Source organism: Anabrus simplex, chromosome 9 (genome assembly GCF_040414725.1).
Source record: "Anabrus simplex isolate iqAnaSimp1 chromosome 9, ASM4041472v1, whole genome shotgun sequence".
Taxonomy (NCBI): Eukaryota; Metazoa; Arthropoda; class Insecta; order Orthoptera; family Tettigoniidae; genus Anabrus; species Anabrus simplex.
Genome location: NC_090273.1, coordinates 21,947,895 through 21,967,893, shown reverse-complemented (window position 1 = coordinate 21,967,893; position 19,999 = coordinate 21,947,895). Strand labels below are relative to the sequence as shown.

Here is a 19,999-nt window from a genome sequence, read left to right as displayed (position 1 = left end):
TCCACGACATGTTTGAAAGTAGTTAAAATTATAGCCGATAGATAGCACAACAAGCTACAAATGATGCTTGTGCGAAAAACTGGAGATCTCCGGGACCCATCAACAACCGCTGGCCGCGGTACTATGAAGATCTCCGGAACTGGTCGTCAATGTGTTAAGCTGGTCATTACATGGGTTAGACTTTCCACTGATGAAAAATGCATTATAATGGTTGAGTGTCATGCCGTAAGTTTATCTGCAGGAATTTCTTGCAGTTAAATTTTGTGTGCAGAAGTTTTCAGGTTGAGGAAAAATGTTGAGAAGAAGAGGAAACAAAATTGTGTGACTATGGACATGAAACTGGATGCATTAAAGAGACTGGACTGAGGGGAAAATGTAATTAAAATCGCAATAGACTTAGATGTTGGACGGACAACAATAATTGGCTAGAGAAAGAAGAGATCAGAGTCTGAGTCTTGGTACAAAAGATAATATGTACTGCCCTCTATCTGTTAAAAGCTTTCAGTATTTTAATATGATCTGAAATGAGTTTTATGTAACACTTCCACAAGTACGTAAATTTCAACATTTTCGTAATTCACCACCCTCTCAATCCACATTAGGTTGAGTTTGAGAGAGACTACTATACCATGAAAATAACTTATTTTGATTTTAATATTGCAATTGTGAACTACAAAAGGTTACAATTAGTTGTGAGTTATAAGATATGTCAACAATTTAGTCACTTTTCAATGGTCTTCATATATTTTTTAATTTTACTGAACAATATTAAACTAATTACTTCAGCACTATAAATTAAGTTAAAAATCAATATAATTTTCTCAACAGAAATTAAAACTTGCTGTGATGAAGTAATATGTTCCATCTTCATAAGTTTTAACTCAAAATGTTATAAAGGTATCTATTAGTGGTGTGCATTGTTGAACTTGATATGGGTAACCAAGATGGAGGAAGATGTGCCTTACTGCATGTGCAATCACCACCATACATTAGTGGAGCGTGTAATCTAAAATTCCCAAGTTTGCTCCAATTCGTTTGACAGGGCATGTTCGAAGTGAAGTTCGCTGACTATGGAGGATGACCTTGCTTACTTTACTGACGTTGCAAGCAGTGTGGTTCATCCAGATATGGGTTTTTTTTTTTTTTTGCTATTTGCTTTACGTCGCACCATTACAGATATGTCTTATGGAGACTATGGGATAGGAAAGGCCTAGGGATGGGAAGGAAGCGGCCGTGGCCTTAATTAAGGTACAGCCCCAGCATTTTCCTGGTGTGAAAACAGGAAACCACAGAAGACCATCTTCAGGGCTGCCGACGGTGGGGTTTGAACCCACTATCCCCCGATTACTGGATACTGGCCGCACTTAAAGCGACTGCAGCTATCGAGCTCGGTCATCCAGATATGTGTAAGCCCTTATGTACAAAGAGGGAAGAGCAGGAATTTGGAGTTATAAAAGGATGATAGAATGGTTGTATTAACCATTACTTTTGAGCTGTAGTTTACCATACCACGTGAATCGATGGATGGCATTATAGCTAAAATTCAAAACAGTGAATATAAACTAATCAAAAGAGTTGGGCTCAGTTCTGATGTTTGGAAGAAGTCCCTGCTTGTGGTCACTACAGAGGGTCACCAGATAACATGTTTCCTGTGAAATGTGCAATGCACTGTTAAGATTTAAATCCGGTACAACCCATTCAAAAAATACGTTTACAAATTTATTGCTAGCACTTCTCACCAAGCATTGCCCAGCAATACAAACCAAAACATAACTGGCGCATGTATTTTCATGTGTCAAAGATTTCCAACCATTCAATACTGTTGCCGTGGAAGGCTAAAGAATTAGGGCATGAACAGGTTAATATCGGTGCTAATTTTGGCAAAGTAGATATCATTGATGTGTTACAACATACTTCCACCATTAGTAGAAACAAGGACGGACTGAGAGGAACACCTCTACCCGAGACTGAGATAGTGTGTGAAGGACTAAGCATCAAGGGGCAAGGTCGAACGAACATAGCTCGCCTCACCTTCGAGAAACAAACCTGTGTCATAGTCATACTTGAAAAAGGGAGTGTATTTTGTTTGAAACTAGTATCTCTATAAAAGTCTTCACTCTTCCTGATGAATTTACATACATACAAGGCCATTAAACTTGACACTGCCATCTGCTCTTGAAATGTTGTAAAATAATACATATTTCTTTATTTATAAATACTTTTGGAAAGCAGGACAGAATGGAAACCGATGGGATGGGTGGGATGACATAAAATGGCAAGGTGGGACGAATAGTCACTGTAGAAATAGCCAAGCTTATTGGCATAAGTTTTCCTTCCCTACCCACCTGTTAAGTAAGTACTTGCTACATGATTTGTCAAGAAATAAGATTATCTTACCAACAAAATGTATTATGGGAATAGAGATAAAAACCAGACATTTAATCTTCAACTTACCTCAAGACGCTCTGTAGCCTTGAGCAGCCGGTCATAGTCCACTGAACCCTGCACTGTAAGGAGTTCCATCATGTAGTCTGCCTCCTGTACGGACTGCTGCACCAGCTCCAGCTGGCGCTCAAATCTTTGCCACAGAGCCAGTCTGCTACGCAGAAGACTCAACAGTTGAACACACCGAGTTTCGAGGGCTGAGTGTTGGTCTTGTAGTTGAGACATATCTCGTTCTACCTGGATAGGGGAGACCGACAGTCGCAGTCCCATAGGTAGTGTGTGCAGCAACTGTCGTATGGCAATGACATCTTGCCACAGAGCTGTCAACTCGTCACCCACCGCCTTAAACATAGACAAATAAGATTCAAAGTATAAAGTAGAATAAATACAAAACAAAATTCCATTATAGTTCAATACAAGATATTAATAAAAGGTTAAAGTACTTCAACATTTACCACCATCCTCCCCAAGTTAGAAATTAACTGGTGCTCATGTTCAGGGAAGCACCCGGACTTAAGATTAGATAATCCTTCCTATTTCCTATCCTCCTTTCACCTTACAACAGCATCTACTGTCAACAATGAACTGAGCGCGTTGGCAGTGTGGTTAAGGTCGCGTAGTTGTGTGCTTGCTTTCGGGAGATGGTGGGTTCAAATCCCACTGCTGGCAGGCCTGAAGATGGTTTTCCTTGGTTTCCCATTTTCACATCAGGAAAATGCTGGGCATTTACCTTAATTAAGGCCATGGTTGATACCTTCCAAATCCTAGCCCTTTCACATCCTTGCATCACTGAAAACTTCTGATGTGTTATTGTGACATTAAAAAAATCATTGATGATCATCGTTGGTGATCACCACAATTCATGCACTGACAAAGGTTGCATTGTCTCTATCCATACCAGGGCAGACTCCCATACTTTAAGGGACAACACTATATTTAAGGAGGAATAATCCTATCTTTGATTTGTCACTTGTTTGTTCCTTATCATTATATTATTCCATTGGGTTCCTTTTCTCCTTTTGTGTTTGATCTGTGTTCCTTGTCTTTTATCACTGTCATTCATCTTCATCTTTTCATCTCCTTCTTTCTTCTGTAAATATTTGGCTTTCTTGTTATCCTACACTTCCCTCATCAAGATTTGAAGATGTGGAGATAGTCCTTGTCCTTTTGTGTTTCCATGTTTGTCCTCATCTCTTCTTATTGCAGCTCCCTCTTTCCACACTGTCATTGTGATTGTGGTTTTTTTTTTTTTTTTTCAATTTGCTTTATGGTGCACCGACATAGAGAAGGCTTATGGTGACGATGGGATAAAAAAGAGCTAGAAGTAGGAAGGAAGCAGCTGTAGCCTTAATTAAGGTGCAGCCCCAGCATTGCCCCAGCATTGGGAAACCACAGAAAACCATCTTCAGGGCTGCCAACAGTAAGGTTCAAACCCGTTATCTCCCAAATACAAGCTCGCAGCTGCGCGACCCTAACCGCCTGGCCAACTCGCTCGGTGTCAATGTGTTTTTCCCAGTCATGTTCCTATGTATTTCTTCCACCCCTCTCTTTTCACAATGGACTTTCTCAATTTAGGCACTAATTTCCAATGAACACACACTACAAACCTGGCAGTTCCGAACAGCTTGTTCAACAGACTCTCTTCCTTGCCGCTCGCTGGCTTCACACTGGTCTAGTACACTGGTGGCTCGCTGATGGTTGCGACGGACACGGGACATACCTTTCTGGATGGCTTGTAGTTTGTCACGAAGCAGAGTTGCTCCCTCTAACTCCTCTGCCACCTGTACCTCCAGGCGACCAGCTCCTCCCAGCAGTGCTCCCACCTTTTCAGACTCTGCAGCAGAGAGGAGACCTAGTCGGCCCAGTTCTTGCTGGATATGTTGGACACGACCTGTCATCACCTGAAACATCAGTGCAGAAATATTTATAAAATTGCTACATAGCACTATTTTCAGATATTCAGATATTTTCATTCCTGAAGTTAAACTGATATATCACTCTTTTCAGTCACCTTATTACTTTCAGTTTATTGATTAATTAGTCTGCTAGCCATTGTGATAGCTGAAAGTTAGCATGGCATAAGTGAGAGTTAACAGTTCAATGGTTAATTAACTGAAACTGAAGAATAATAGATGATCAAGGACTCCTGTGCATAATTGCATAATTTAACCCTTTAATATTTGGAACTGATTTCAGTAAAAATGAACTTGCATGCCTGGTGTTAATATTAACCTCACAGCTGGTCGTATCAAGTTAATTTGTCTATCAGTAGTTGTTACTTCTTTGAATAATAACAAATTAACTCTTCCAGTGCCTTAAAAAATGATTCTCTATGGGACAGGACCAACTAATATGTCTATTTACATTGTTGAAAGTAGTATGTTTTACAGATGTCATTTCATGAACAACACTGTATGGTGACATTTCTGTTTCTAATGATAATGATAACCATTTCATTGATTGTTTCTTAGTCTTACTGCAATATACAGTAGAAACTAAATTATACGTTCCCGGAAACTACATTTTCCCGTATTATTCGTTCAAATTATACGGTCCCACGAGCATCCTAATTAAATCACGTTGTAAAAATCCTGCATTATCCGTTCCTCAAAGAAACGATTTTCCGGATCAACCGTCCAGAAATTTCAGTCCCATCAATGCTAAATCCTCGATCAAGCATTCTTCAAGAAACTGTATCTCACGAAAGGACGGCTACGGCATACTTAGGAATCTTGGTGTTAATGTCCCGTCATTGCAGTAATTTGAGGAAGTAGCCTACTGTACCGTGCTGGAAAAGCGATCGGCGGTGAACTTGCATAAGGGACCATCTTAGCATCGCATTCGGGTGGTATTGTTTAGAGAATCCTCGGAAATCATAAAACAGAGAGTGTCCACAACAATTGGAAGGAGACAGAGTGAATTTCGGCAGCTCTACTTAAAGAAAGAACAAGTTTTCGTCAAATGTTCGTACTCGCAAAACGTCTACATTATGTCCAGGGTTACATATTTATTTTTTTACTTTTTTCAAGTGTATCACTAAACAGGTTTTCGGCACTTCCCTCAGGGCACTGTATAGTCACTAGGCTTTCAGGCAAGAATTGAAATGGCTCCTTCTTAAGTAACACAAATTTAGTATTTTAATATTATCATATATGATTACGTTATCGAGACAAGAACCTTACATACTGTACATATAGTCATGGGACATTTTGGGATTGCCTATTATTGTTTTGGTCCTAATATAAGACTGGGAATTTTGCGTTTTGTGCTAAAATGTTATAAAAACTGCAGTCGTTCTTTTGCGCACGTTACATTTCAGCTGAGTCAAGGTCACGAATAACCGTAATTATGATTAGTGACAGGCAGAATTGAATATAATGCATTCGAGAACTTGAGAATTGATACTTACATTCAAAACCATATTCTCAAGTTCAACATAACCTTTAAAAGTCAATGTAGGCCTAATTTATGTGGTACAAGATTTCCATGAACTGACTACGAACAGTATACCGATGACTAAATTACAATGGAAGATTTAAAAAAAAAGAATTTTGCCATCATGTTGGGCGTTTTTGTATCTAATGTGCTTTATTTTATTAGATTAGAGAATTAAAATCTACTTGTGGTCGATTGTTGTTTGGCTTGGCGTTACAGGTGTTAGATTTTTCGAAGAGTTTGGCTGATCAAAGTTGCTGAGCTGAAAGTTTTCAGAAGAAACTGACGAAGTTTTCCTGGCAAAGATGAATGTAAAGTTTTGAGATTTTAAGTCGCGTACCGGTAATTAATGTATGAAGCCGGCCCCGCAGTCTAACTTGCCTACCTCTCACCCGGAGGGCCCGGGTTTGATTCCCGGCCAGGTCAGGCATTTTTACCTGGACATGAGGGTTGGTTCCAGGTTCACTCATTCCACGATTATGGTACCTTTAATTGAAGAGCTTTTTTAATTTTTTTTTTGTATTGGCTTTACGTCGCACCGACACAGATAGGTCTTATGGAGACGATGGGAGAGGAAAGGATTAGGACTGGGAAGGAAGCGGCCGTGGCCTTAATTAAGGTACAACCCCAGCATTTGCCTGGTGTGAAAATGGGAAACCACGGTAAACCATCTTCAGAGTTGCCGACAGTGGGGTTCGAACCCACCATCTCCTGAATACTGGATACTGGCCACACTTAAGCAACTACAACTATCGAGCTTGGTGAGGAGCTATTTAATGGTGAAATGGTGACCCTAGTCTAGAGAGAGAGTCAGGAATAACGGCCAAGAGGATTCGTCACAGTGACCATGCGTCACCTCATAATCTGCAGGTCTTTGGACCGAGCAGCGGTCGCTTGGTAGACAGAAGGCCATTGAGACTGTAGTTTGGTTTGGTTCAGGGGTGTTTGTAAGATTATAAGTATACATATTTCATTTTTGTGATGTTTAGCCAAATAGTTGATGGTTCATTCATTCCCGGATTTTCCGTTTTTCCGCGTTCTCCTTTTTTTTCCGCGGTCCCTCCAAAAACGGAGAATCGAGATTTCATTGTAGTCCAAAGAAGTCTAATGAAACATTAATACAGTAGAATGTCATTTATCCAACCAACTATAGTTCGTACTCTGAATTCTTCAGATAACTGAACCTAGAAGCCACTGACTACATAAAATATAAAAGTTTCTCTAAAAATAATGTTACCATTACAATATTATACCTTACATACAGAAAACAGTACTTAACAGAAATGGCACAGTAACTTTCTGTGTGCAGTAATCACTGATTTTCATTCTTTGAACGTAAACCTCCATTTCCTAGGAGCATGATCTCAAACACTTGCTTCTTATAAAGTCTTTTCAGTTTTTCAATTGCACTTTGATCTATATCATAAATCAAAGCAGATATTCGGTGGAAGATGTACTACTGTACCTTGAGGTCACTGTCAACTACATTCAAAATTTCAATTGATGGATGAGAAGCAGCAGTATTTACCTCCATGTCTACAATAGCTCTTAATACTGGGTATCAAATTTTTCCTGTACCATTCACAGAATATTTTGTGCTTTGTACAGAGCAGGAGGCTATATTTTTAAGGAATCCATTTTCTAGGATTTTCCCTCTGTAATATATTGTTTTAAAAAAGGAATGCACTAAAAATGTTAACGAAGAAAATGTGGTTTTGGATAATCTGTTTTGGCTGACTTGACATTTGGATAATCAATGTTTTACAGTATAGTGTCTGAATTACTAAAAAATAAATTGAAACAGTAAGGATAAACTACCTCATCTTGTTGTGCAATTCATGTGATCGATGGTAGCATTGTAAGTGCGGACATTGCCTTAGAGATTATAAACAAATGAAAATGTTGACTGGATTTGCGAGCAGTGTGTTCGGAATGTTGTAGTTAGCGACGAGTTGACGATGAAGCACCGAAAATAAATGATAAGGAATACAGCCAACATAGTGTCAAATAATTCAAATGAATAACACATTAATAAATAACTCTTATAAAGTTTAAGAATAGTGATACTTATAGCTTCAACAGAAGAAAATGTTAACACGACAATACCCATACAATCTACTAATTTTAAGAAATTAATAAGTAATAATCACGTCATTTGTGGTGTCTGAACTGTATTTATGTTCCTGCACTACATTTACAATGTGATCAGAAACAATGGCAGAGATAAAAGAGGGAAATTAAATTTAGTGATAATTATCACAAATATAATTTTATAGTGTCTGTTCACATGTTCCATGTTCACAATTTGTTTTTTCAGTGTCATTTATAAGAATAAACTTTTCCCCATTTTAAAAAGTTGCGGTTTAGCCCATTTTTCCAAGCATGTCTTCAAATTACACGTGGAGAGAATGAATTACCTGAAGTCGCTGTATGTATAGCTCCAGCTCCTCTTCTGTCTTGAGGATACCATGCATGTCATCCAGAGCAGCTTGCAGTTCGATAAGTTCTTGCTCCAGAGCTCCCAGTTTGTCTTTCACTGGCACATCCTGGTCTGCAAGAGTCTCTGTCACAGCCACCTGAATGTTATGCATCTGCACCGACATGGCTCGCCATCGTTCTTCCAGCTGAGCATGGAGCTGTCTCTGTAGGGTCTCATCAGCCACTGGTATGATGCACATGGCTGCATCGAAGTGACTACTGGCTTCATTGCGAATGTTGTTGTGGACCTCATACTGGGCCTTCAATTCCTGATATAAAGTAATAAACAAAATCAGTAAACGTTAATATCCAAATTTTAAGTATATCAATGATTTTTTGGACTCCATTCAATACTAACAATACTTCTGCTTTGTAAAGGAGAGCAAAGGATACAAAATTTCCTTAAAGAAGGAAGTTAGAAAGCACAATAGGAATATACACATTGGATACACCCAATGAAATGTTTTAAAATGGAAAGGAGCAAACAAGTGGCAAATGAAGTCACGTACAGAGACAAAAACTCAAAACAGAATAAATCAATGACAGATCAGTGTGCGAAGAGGGAGCAACAGAATTCTGCTGATGTGACAGGTCAACATCACTAGAGGGAGTAACAGAGTTCTGCTGATGTGACAGGTCAACATCACTAGAGGGAGCAACAGAATTCTGCTGATGTGACAGGTCAACATCACAAGAGGGAGCAACAGAGTTCTGCTGATGTGACAGGTCAACATCACAAGAGGGAGCAACAGAATTCTGCTGATGTGACAGGTCAACATCACAAGAGGGAGCAACAGAGTTTTGCTGATGTGACAGGTCAACATCACAAGAGGGAGCAACAGAGTTCTGCTGATGTGACAGGTCAACATCACAAGAGGGAGCAACAGAGTTCTGCTGATGTGACAGGTCAACATCACAAGAGGGAGCAACAGAATTCTGCTGATGTGACAGGTCAACATCACAAGAGGGAGCAACAGAGTTCTGCTGATGTGACAGGTCAACATCACAAGAGCGAGTAACAGAGTTCTGCTGATGTGACAGGTCAACATCACAAGAGGGAGCAACAGAGTTCTGCTGATGTGACAGGTCAACATCACAGGAGGGAGTAACAGAGTTCTGCTGATGTGACAGGTCAACATCACAAGAGGGAGTTCTGCTGATGTGACAGGTCAACATCACAAGAGCGAGTACAGAGTTCTGCTGATGTGACAGGTCAACATCACAGGAGGGAGTAACAGAGTTCTGCTGATGTGACAGGTCAACATCACAAGAGGGAGCAACAGAGTTCTGCTGATGTGACAGGTCAACATCACTAGAGGGAGCAACAGAGTTCTGCTGATGTGACAGGTCAACATCACTAGAGTGAGTAACAGAGTTCTGCTGATGTGACAGGTCAACATCACTAGAGGGAGCAACAGAATTCTGCTGATGTGACAGGTCAACATCACAAGAGGGAGCAACAGAGTTCTGCTGATGTGACAGGTCAACATCACAAGAGCGAGTAACAGAGTTCTGCTGATGTGACAGGTCAACATCACAAGAGGGAGCAACAGAGTTCTGCTGATGTGACAGGTCAACATCACAAGAGGGAGCAATATAATTCTGCTGATGTGACAGGTCAACATCACAAGAGGGAGTAACAGAGTTCTGCTGATGTGACAGGTCAACATCACAAGAGGGAGCAATAGAATTCTGCTGATGTGACAGGTCAACATCACAAGAGGGAGCAATATAATTCTGCTGATGTGACAGGTCAACATCACAAGAGGGAGCAATAGAATTCTGCTGATGTGACAGGTCAACATCACAAGAGGGAGCAACAGAGTTCTGCTGATGTGACAGGTCAACATCACAAGAGGGAGTAACAGAGTTCTGCTGATGTGACAGGTCAACATCACAAGAGGGAGTTCTGCTGATGTGACAGGTCAACATCACAAGAGCGAGTACAGAGTTCTGCTGATGTGACAGGTCAACATCACAGGAGGGAGTAACAGAGTTCTGCTGATGTGACAGGTCAACATCACTAGAGCGAGTAACAGAGTTCTGCTGATGTGACAGGTCAACATCACAAGAGGGAGCAATAGAATTCTGCTAACGTGGCAGGTAAGCATCGGAAGAGGGAGTAAGGAGTTCTGCTAATCTGTTGTTTCTTTATCCTATTATGTAGCATGAAAATATGAACATTCTCCTCATCTTTATACTCTGCTATCTGGATAAATGGGCCATAATTTCATCAATTCTTTGTTGTTGTTTTTTTTTTCAAAAGTTATTTCTTCTCATGCTTCATCAAGTTTGTTACAGTTTTGCAGCTTTTTCTGGCCATGGGTATCCACACCCACCAAAGGAGTCAAAAGGTTCTTCTTCTACTTCTATGTTCCTATTCTTCTCCAACCTTCATAAATTCTTTTTTTCTAATTTTTGTTCTCTCCTCTTCTAGTATTTTTCAAGTTTTCTCCTTATCCTAGACTCCCCATATCAAGACTGGAGGTCTCTTAATGTCTACATCAGGGAGTGTGGATGCCAATCCCTCTGATAAATCTGGGAAGCAGAAACAAGCTTGTCAGGAGCTGAGAAGAAACTGAATTCAGAAACACAGGTCTTTACATAGAGACAGCCTATCTAACATAGCAGAGCATGAAGATGTGTCCTTTGTCCTGATAATGTTTTCTTTTTCTTAACGTCTCTTCTTATTATTGCTTCCTTATCCCACACTAACCTGTCACTCTGTTTATTCATTCCTAACTTCCCGTCTTTGGTGAATATGCTAAACTATGTATTCTAAGTAAATGGTACATTATATATTATTTTAAACACTCTGGATAATGGTTGTTTATAAGTTGCAGAATATTATGAGCAATTAAAATGAATAATGAAGTAACTCCTCATATCTCTCTTTGTGAAATAAATGTAATAAAATATTCACCCAGAAATGTCTCATATTGGTCCCTGGAGTGGTGCCCTGGGCAGAGAAATTGGCCAGTTCACGTTCAGCATTTTTCATCCAGAAGCCCAGCTTATCAGAGAGGATTTCATATGCAGTCCAAGTCTCGCGGAAGGATAACAAACGGCGAAGATTGAAGTTCACATCTTCCTGCAACTTGGTTATCACCTCTAGGTGCTCATCATAACAAGTTTCTAACCCAGGACACGACACCAGTTCTTGGAGGCGTCGAGCAACTTCAATTAGTTGTGTGCTGCGGCCAAAATGCACAGCTGCATCAGCAGACAAAGACTGAAAAAAGTGAAGAAGAATATTATAATATGCAACTTTTTAAAATTACTGCAAAAAAAAAAAAAAAAAAAAAAAATTCTGGATAAAGGAAAAAAAATCTAGAAAGTAATACAGATAGTCTCAAAATAACAGATGCAAAATGTAGAGGTGACTTAGAGGACACTGAAACTAGATAAAAAGTCCTAACAAACATACTGTATGTTCAGAAACCTACAGTTTCCGAGATATGGTGTGATCACATATGCAGTAATTACAAAGTTGTTCATACTTTTTGTTCCAGATACCAGGCCCTACAAAGAATGTCAGCAACATCTTGCATTTGTAGTAGCATATCAAACAGTTTTCATGGTACCTCTCATATTTTTTTAAACAAAGAGATGGCTGACATCCATTACATGTTTGGACGTACCAACATGTGAGGTTCCATGACAGCTACAAGATGCTGCTGACATCGAACATATAGCTTTGCACCTGGAACATAAAAGCTTGAACAACGTTGCAATGTGATGATGTCATATCTCAGAATTGGCTGGTTTTCCAGACCTATGTTTACTAGGACCTTCATCCTCTGTTTCATCATTACCATATGAACACACTTGCATTTTACATCCACTGTAATTTTAAAAAAAGTCCTGTATAACTACCAAGTATGTCACTCTTGTACATAGAAAATAAAAACTGTTCGTTATATTTGATCACTTTACACTCACCTGATAAAGAGAGATGTACTGGTCATAGTCAGATGAGGTAACACTCTGTAGGTCTGGAACTCGTTGATGAGCCACCTGTAGCCAGGCACATTCGTCTCTCATGCCTTGTTCCAACACCGTCCATCGAGAAGCTGCAAGGGCCATCTGCTGAGCACGTCCTGCCGCCTTGTCCAGAATAACAGTGGCACGGGAATGCAGCTGTTGGTGAAGACTAGAGTGCTGGGCACGTGTCTCAGCATCTAGGTTACCTTCCAGAGATTCTAAAATACCACGGCAGTGACTTAAATTCACAAAGAACTTGCGGTGCTTCTGCATCTCCTCTTGCAAGTGATCCAAACTTGAAACCATAATTGGACTCTCAACCAGATCATCAGCTACATCTGTAATCTGGGCAAATTCCTTCAGAGTCTGCTCATATTCATCAGCAAGAGCAAGAAGCTGGAATTGTCGCTCTCGTTCCACACCTATGCAATGCTCAATGGCCCTTGTTGATTCATGAGCAGAGTATAGTTCTAAAGGAACTTCATGACCAGGAAAGTCCCGTAACAAAATTCGTGCGGAACCTAAGAGCTGTGTAGTCTTCCATCTGTGAGAACGATTCATAACTTCAACTTGGTCTAATTCCTGAAGTTTTGCATTTGCAGCCATATCTGCTTCAATAAGGCCTTCAAGCTGATCCTTCAGCTCTTCAACCAATACACTAACATTATTCACGCCATTTAGAAATTCTTCCCAACGATTCAAGTCTATAGCTGCTTGTTGTTCTTTCTCAGCTGTGACCTCCTCTACAGCTTTGACCTGCTCTTGTAAGCATGAAATGCACTGCTTCATGCGAGCCTCATCATCTTCATTGCACACTCCCTCAGTGGCTTCCACTGCTTCATTTAGTGCACCTACATTCCTTTCGAGACAGCCTATTTCCTGCTTCAGTTCACCCAGTTCCTTGATCTGTTCTGGTGTTGGTGCCATTCCTTGTTGCCGGTATAACAGCACTCTGTATTCAATAGTCTCCAGCCATGTTGAGATGGTTTCTACAGTGGTGATCACAGTCCTCTGGATAACTACAACATCTTTCTTTTCCACAGCAGATTTTAAGGCATCAAGGTTTCGCTGGACATTGTTGTTCTTCTCCTCCACAGATTCATCTGGTACAACTTGATGGAGAGTGGCTAGATAGAGAACGCCAGAAAGGTGTGTAGTCCGTCTAGCATTCTGAAGGTTCCTCACCCGGTCCGTCATAATGGCACTAGCTTGTTTCCACTCTTGCTCATCTGGATGACATAACTCTCCAACACTGACTGTATCTTGCTTCTCTTCAGATTGTGGCTTTTCTTCTTTTAATTCCAACCTTCTCTCTAAATCATCTTCAGTAGATATCAGTTTGGGTTCCACAGGAAGTTGTTCTTCATTCACTTCATCTGGGGTAGGTAGTAGGTCTTGTTTTACATCTGGCTTTCCCACAGCTTCTTGGTTTTCCTTTGAATCTGAATCAGGATGTTCAACCTCTTGAATTGTGGGTTGTTCAGGGATGAATGCAGAAGATTCATGTTCAATAAAGGTTTTAGAATCAAAACTTAAAGGAAGTGTTTCTCTCGGTTGGTCTGTTTTAAGAAATTCAGGAGATTCATGCTGAATAAAATGCTCAACTATCTCAGGCTTCTGCCCATCTAGTGTAAGCTGTTCAGTTGTCTTTGTAACATCAACATGGATATCTTCTGGTGTTGACTGTACGATAGTAAACTGACGATGTACTGAGAAGAGAGGCTGGTAGATTTCCTGCTCCTCTTCTTGAATGGGAGCAACTCTTTCCACTGGTGATGGTGATTCTGGTGATGGTTCTGAAATTATACCTGAACTTGACTCTGGAGGTTGTTTTCTAATTTGATCCTTCTCAGCAACTGATGATGGAATATCTGTGATTACATCAGATCTAGACTCTTCAGGGTGTCTCAAATACACAGTTTTATATGATGATTCAGTTTCCCTGACAACAAAGCCAGGATCAGATGTACTCACAGATATATCAGATATATGATGTAATGAAGAAAGCTGAAGTGGGTGCTTACTGTGAATAGGAGATGATGTATCTTCAGAAGGTGGCTCTGATTCAGCTGGTGGTGAAATTTTCTCAGTTTCAGAGTCAATCACTTTTCTACTGGAACTTTTCTTTGGTTTCTTCTTACGTTTAGACTTCTTACTTTTTGAAAGTTCAGCTTTATGTGGATCCTCTTCAGTTTCTTCATCATGAGAAGAATATGAGGTTGGAGTACTTTGTGTGATTGCAGAGTCACCTCCGCCAAATACAACCGATGTTCGCACATGCACCTCAAAGGGCTCATCAGAAGAGAGGGATGGATATTGATCTTCACTTGTGGGGATCTCTCTGAGTTGCACAGGTTTTGTCTGTACAGATGAGTCCAGAGTAGGCAATATTTCAGGAGGTGGTTCTACCGTTACTTCTGACACAGGTAACCGTTGGGCCTTAGCTGTTTGGGAACTAGCATCAATTACTTCAAATGGCTTCAAGTCAATTGTCTGTGTGGAACCTTCTGTTGATGGTATTAGGTCTTGAGTTACAGTCTGTATAGATGAATCAAGCCCAGTAGGTGTTTCAGGAACAATTTGAACAGTCTGAATTGCTGTGTCAGCAACTGATGCAGCTGCTGGAGGAGTATGCTCCACTATCACAGTTTGCATGGATGTTTCTGATGTTGGATTCAGATCTTCTTTGATAGTCTGTATAAATGTATTTGACATTTCTTTCCGTGGAGGTTCAATATTAGTTTGTATAGAAAATTCTCCAGTATCCATTGCAGTTGTTTGCATCGATGTGTGGGTAGTTTCAATTACTGGTGGCTGAGGTGGAACTTCTGGTGAAGTCTGCATTGAGCCTTCCTTCATCTCACGAGTTTCAATAGAGATAGTCTGCATTGACGTATGTACAGTTTCGACTGCAGGCAATTCTCTCTCAGAAACTTGTATTGATTCTGGTTCTGGTTCAGGTGAGGTCTGCATGGAACCTTCCTGCATTTCAGGAGAGATCATGACTGTCTGCATAGATGTGTGAATGGTTTCAATCAACGGTGGTAATTCTTGAATTTCTGGGGAGGTCTGCATGGAGCCTTCTTGTGTCTCCAGAGCCTCAGGCATAGTCTGTATTGATGCATGAATTGTTTCTACAGAAGGTGGCATTTCAACAACTTCAGGAGATGTCTGCATGAAACCTTCTTGTGTATCTGCAACTGCCTGAGTTGAAATATGAACCGTTTCGATGGATGGAAGATCTGGAATTTCTGGAGATGTCTGCACTGACCCTTCTTGCAAGTCTGGTGGAGGAATTTCAATTGTCTGCATTGATGAATGCACTGTTTCTATCACAACCGGTTCCTCCACAGTCTCTGGAGAGGTCTGCATGAATCCTTCCTGAGTATCAGTGATGGCCTGAATCGACATATGGGCTGTTTCAATGAACGGCAGCTCAGGAACTTCAGGTGATGTTTGCATAGAGCCTTCTTGCATTTCAGGTGTAGTTGTCACAGTTTGTATTGATACGTGAGCAGTTTCAATGACTGGAAGCTCTACAATATCAGGAGAGGTTTGCATAAATCCCTCTTGTGTCTGAGGAAGTTCTGTCATAGTTTGCATAGACATTTCTGAAGTTTCCACTACTGGAAGTTCAGGAGAAGCTACAGGAGATGTCTGCATGTCCTGTTCTTGTATTGGTACAATTTCACTGTAAACTGTTTGAATGAATGATGTCTGGACATCAGGTGTCAATGTTTGTTGAGACATATCCTGTACAGGTGTCTCCTGGACCAATGTCTGACTGAAAGTGTCAGTTGTCTCAGTTATAGGAGGGGGTTCAGGAGAGACAGTTTGTGCAATCTCATCTAACATAGGAGCAGTAGGAACTTGTTCTGTCTGCACTGATAAGTGAGCTAGTTCCACTTCAGGCACTGGAGTTGTAGTCTGGACACCACCTTCAGATGTTTCAGCACTAGCCTGTATGATTGATTCAACTGTTTCCACTACAGAAATGATAGGTTCCTCAGGGGTTACAGTCTGCATGCCTCCTTCTTGAGTCTGCAACAGCTCGAATACCTGAATGCTTCTTGGTCTGGATAGAGAAGCAAGAGATTCACTAGGGGGTCTTGTTGGGATGCCTTCTTCAACCACCTTTACTAGGCCTTCTTCTGATGGTTCTTCATTTTCTTTCAATGAACGATATGATTCTTCATCAAATTGTTGGTCTTGAGGTTCTCCATAACCCATTTCCATAGGGTAATCTTCTTTCTCATATTCTTCTTGTTTACGCTTTTGTCCTTTCCTCTCCGTAACAGGTGAGGGAGCTACTAAAATTGGTGATACTGGTTCTAAAGCAGGATATTCTTCAGTCTTGGGAATACTGCTTATTTCAGTAGAATCTTGAATCGGACTCTTTTTTTCTTTTACAACAACACCCTCTTCTTTCATCACAGACGATTCAAAAGACTCTTTGGACTTCGACGCAGGCTTCTTCCTCCTCCTCTTTTTCTTCCTTTTGTCTTCTTCAGTAACTGACAGTTCTGACGCAGGATCATATCCTGTATCATGCGTTCGATCACTATCAAATTCATGTGATGACATTCCCAAAGGTGTACCCAAAATAATAATCTCTTGTTCGGTAGGTTTTGTTGTATCAGATGAATCACCAACTGACACGATAATTTCAGTTGATTCAGCCAAAGAAGTTTCTACAGACGCATCCTCTAATTCAATAGGCAGTGTTTCTGTTTTTTCTTCTGAGGAAAGCTCCTCAGATCTTTCTGATATCACAATAGGAGATGGAATTACCTCCTGGGTTTCTTCTTCAGTCTTTGCAGGCGATACCTTAACAGGAGATGGTTCTTGGATATATTCCTCACTCTTTACAGGTGATATCTTTTCTGGAGATGGTTCTCTGGTATCTTCTTCAGTCTTTGGAGGTGATATTTTTTCTGGAGATGGCTCTTGGATATCTTCTTCAGTCTTTAGAGGTGATATTTTTTCTGGAGATGGTTCTTGGATTTCTTCTTCAGTCTTTAGAGGTGATATTTTTTCTGGAGATGGTTCTTGGATTTCTTCAGTCTTTGAGGGCGATATCTTCTCTGGAGATTGGATATCTTCTTCAGTCTTTTCAAGAGATGGTTCGCTAATTTCAGGTGAAACAACCTTTGGCTCAGGAGGTGGTGACTGATCCTTTGAAATTTCAGGCAACTTTTCTTTAACTTTCTTTCTTCGAGTCTTCTTTTTAGTATCATCTTCAATTGGGGGTGTAGGTGGTTTGTGGGAAGGAAGTTGAATTGTAATGTCCCGCTTGATAACTTCTAGTTCAGGAGTTTCGACCTTTTGGTCAACTTCTCTTAGCGGACTTTTTCTTTCAGCTCTCACTGCTGAAGTAACTTTAGGTGTGGTTTCTTTCGCTGTGTGACCTTCTATACTCAAAGCAATCTCAACTTTCCTGATTGACTGATCACCAGGTTGGACAACTGGAAGTGCTTCTTGGGGGATAGCACATTCTTCTGGAATGTGAATGGGAGCAGCAACATCATCTGAAGGTAGTTGTTTTACTTCTTCCACTTTGTACTCTGTTTGTTTTTCATCAGGTGCGCATACAGTGTGCGTCTCTCCTTCAATAAACTCTGGTGTTGTATGTTCCCCTGAATCTCTGATTTCATATATCCTTTCATTGACCTCTTTAGCAGGACCTTGAGAAATGACAGGTACCTCTGTAGAGATGATCTGCTCTATAGTTCTTTCAGGTGCTTGCAAGACATCCGAAACATCAGTGGTAGAAACCGTATGCCTTAATTCTTCAACAATTGCTTGTGAAACAGCAGGAGATGTGTCCACAACTTCTGTAGTTTCAGGAATACTAGGTGTCTTAGACACAGGATGAACAGGAGAAGCAGCACCAAGTTTAGAAGCATCAGAAGTTCCAGTAGGGGATTTGATTTTGACTTGTTCAGGTGAAGGACCTACATCATCAGATGTATAGGTCTCATCATCACTGGCCTTGGGTTCTTCTGTATCATCAGCAGGGAATTCAACAATGCCTTCTGGTTCTGTTGTTCCCATGTACTTACTTCTTGCACCAAGTATTTCAATACTGACTCTAGGAATACCTTCTTCGGTGACCTCCATTTCATCTGGCTCCTCAACAATTTCCTCAGTCACATGTTCTTTGCCATCAATGATGACTACTTTACGGATTACCCTTCTAGTGCGACGTATAACTTTGCGGGTAACTTGGTGAACCACGGCATGGACGCTTGATGAGGACGTTCCTTGTAACTCGCGTCCTTCTGGTATGAGCTCCTGTTCTTGGCTCATGGCCAAGGGCAGTCTCTGCCGTTGAGTGTCAGTGTCTGTCACTTCTAGGCCTCTGAGTAACAAAACAGATGCTGGAACAGTGTCCTGTGTAGAAAGTTCTGACACTGCAATTTCCTGTCCAGGCAATCCTGACTCAGTACGACCATGATACAACACTCTGGTAGGTTGGTCTTGCCTACCTTCAAGCGTCGCTTGGGAGTAAGCTACTGGCTCCGAGTCACCACCATATGTCATGAAGGTTTGATGCTGTTGTTGCTGTGTAAAAGTCATTTGACGTGTTTTACGAACCACAATTCTTTTCGTACCATCTGAGTCAACAAACACTTCTGTGGTTGATTCACCAGGGTCAACCACAAATGTTTCAAAAGACTGCGGTGCTGTATGTACAATGTTCAACTCGGAGGTCGCTGACTCTGCCTCTTCTGGACGCATACCCTTGAACCTAACTTGTACCAAAAGATCATCATCAGATTTTAATTCTTCCAAGGGCATAAGTGCTGAAGAGGGAGTTACAGCAGCTTTTGCAGCATCAAATCCAGATTTGGTGGCAACTTCTATAGTTTCTTCACCACCTGCCATTTTCTTAAGGATGTGTATCTTATCTTTCTGGACTTCAGGTGGTGGGGACATCGTGGTACCTTGAGTTGCAGTAATTATCATTGGAACAGGCGCTTCTTCAGATTTCTCAGGCACTGGGGAAGAGATTGGAGTTTCAGTCTGGACTTGCATGTCCACTGGAGGAAGGCATTCAACTGCAACATCCTTCATATCAGTAGCAGGCAACGGTACCACTGGGGGAAGTTCTTGGGCTAGACTAGGTCCAGTCTGAGATGCCACATGAAATCCAACTGCTGATTCAGGTTCCTTTATATAGACTTCTTGTGATAGGCTATGAACTGATACTTCATCATCAGGAAGAGGGGATGCGTTTGAGTCAATGGTATCGTCAGCACGCTCATGAGGAGGTGATGCAACCATAACCTGTTCAACAATAGGCTTTGGACTTTCTGAATGAGGTACCAATACAAACCCTTCATCTACAACGTCGGGAAGAGTTTCAGGTTCAGCCACAAGGGGAGACTGTGGCACAGCTGTTGCCTTTACTTCCTCCTCCTAAAAGTGAATTTGAAGATTGAAAACCAAATTAGTTTAAGAACACACAGTTAGCAGGAGCGGGAAAATGAAATGCATTGAGAAATGACAGAGAAAAGTGTCTGGAATAAAAGATGACTGAAGAAAAAGAAGAAACAAATAAAAAACCAAAAAGGAAATAAGGAAAAACACCACCCTACTGAATCAACTAAAGAAACACTGAAAATCCCCTTGATGAAGAAAGTGGATAGACCAT

The 19,999-nt window shown here is 40.8% G+C and overlaps 1 protein-coding gene across 2 annotated transcripts in view; it reads right to left on the bottom strand.

Annotated features, from left to right (window-relative positions):
• Nucleotides 1-19,999, bottom strand: part of LOC136881123 (muscle-specific protein 300 kDa) — a 169,078-nt gene that overhangs the window by 123,959 nt on the left and 25,120 nt on the right. For both annotated transcript variants that reach the window (XM_067153770.2, XM_067153771.2), the window contains exons 6-10: nt 12,301-19,764; nt 11,282-11,590; nt 8,298-8,627; nt 4,053-4,346; nt 2,455-2,787 (exon numbers count right to left, since the gene is read on the bottom strand). In XM_067153770.2, the coding sequence (XP_067009871.2) occupies nt 2,455-2,787; nt 4,053-4,346; nt 8,298-8,627; nt 11,282-11,590; nt 12,301-19,764 (8,730 nt within the window). The remainder of the gene's footprint in view (nt 1-2,454; nt 2,788-4,052; nt 4,347-8,297; nt 8,628-11,281; nt 11,591-12,300; nt 19,765-19,999) is intronic.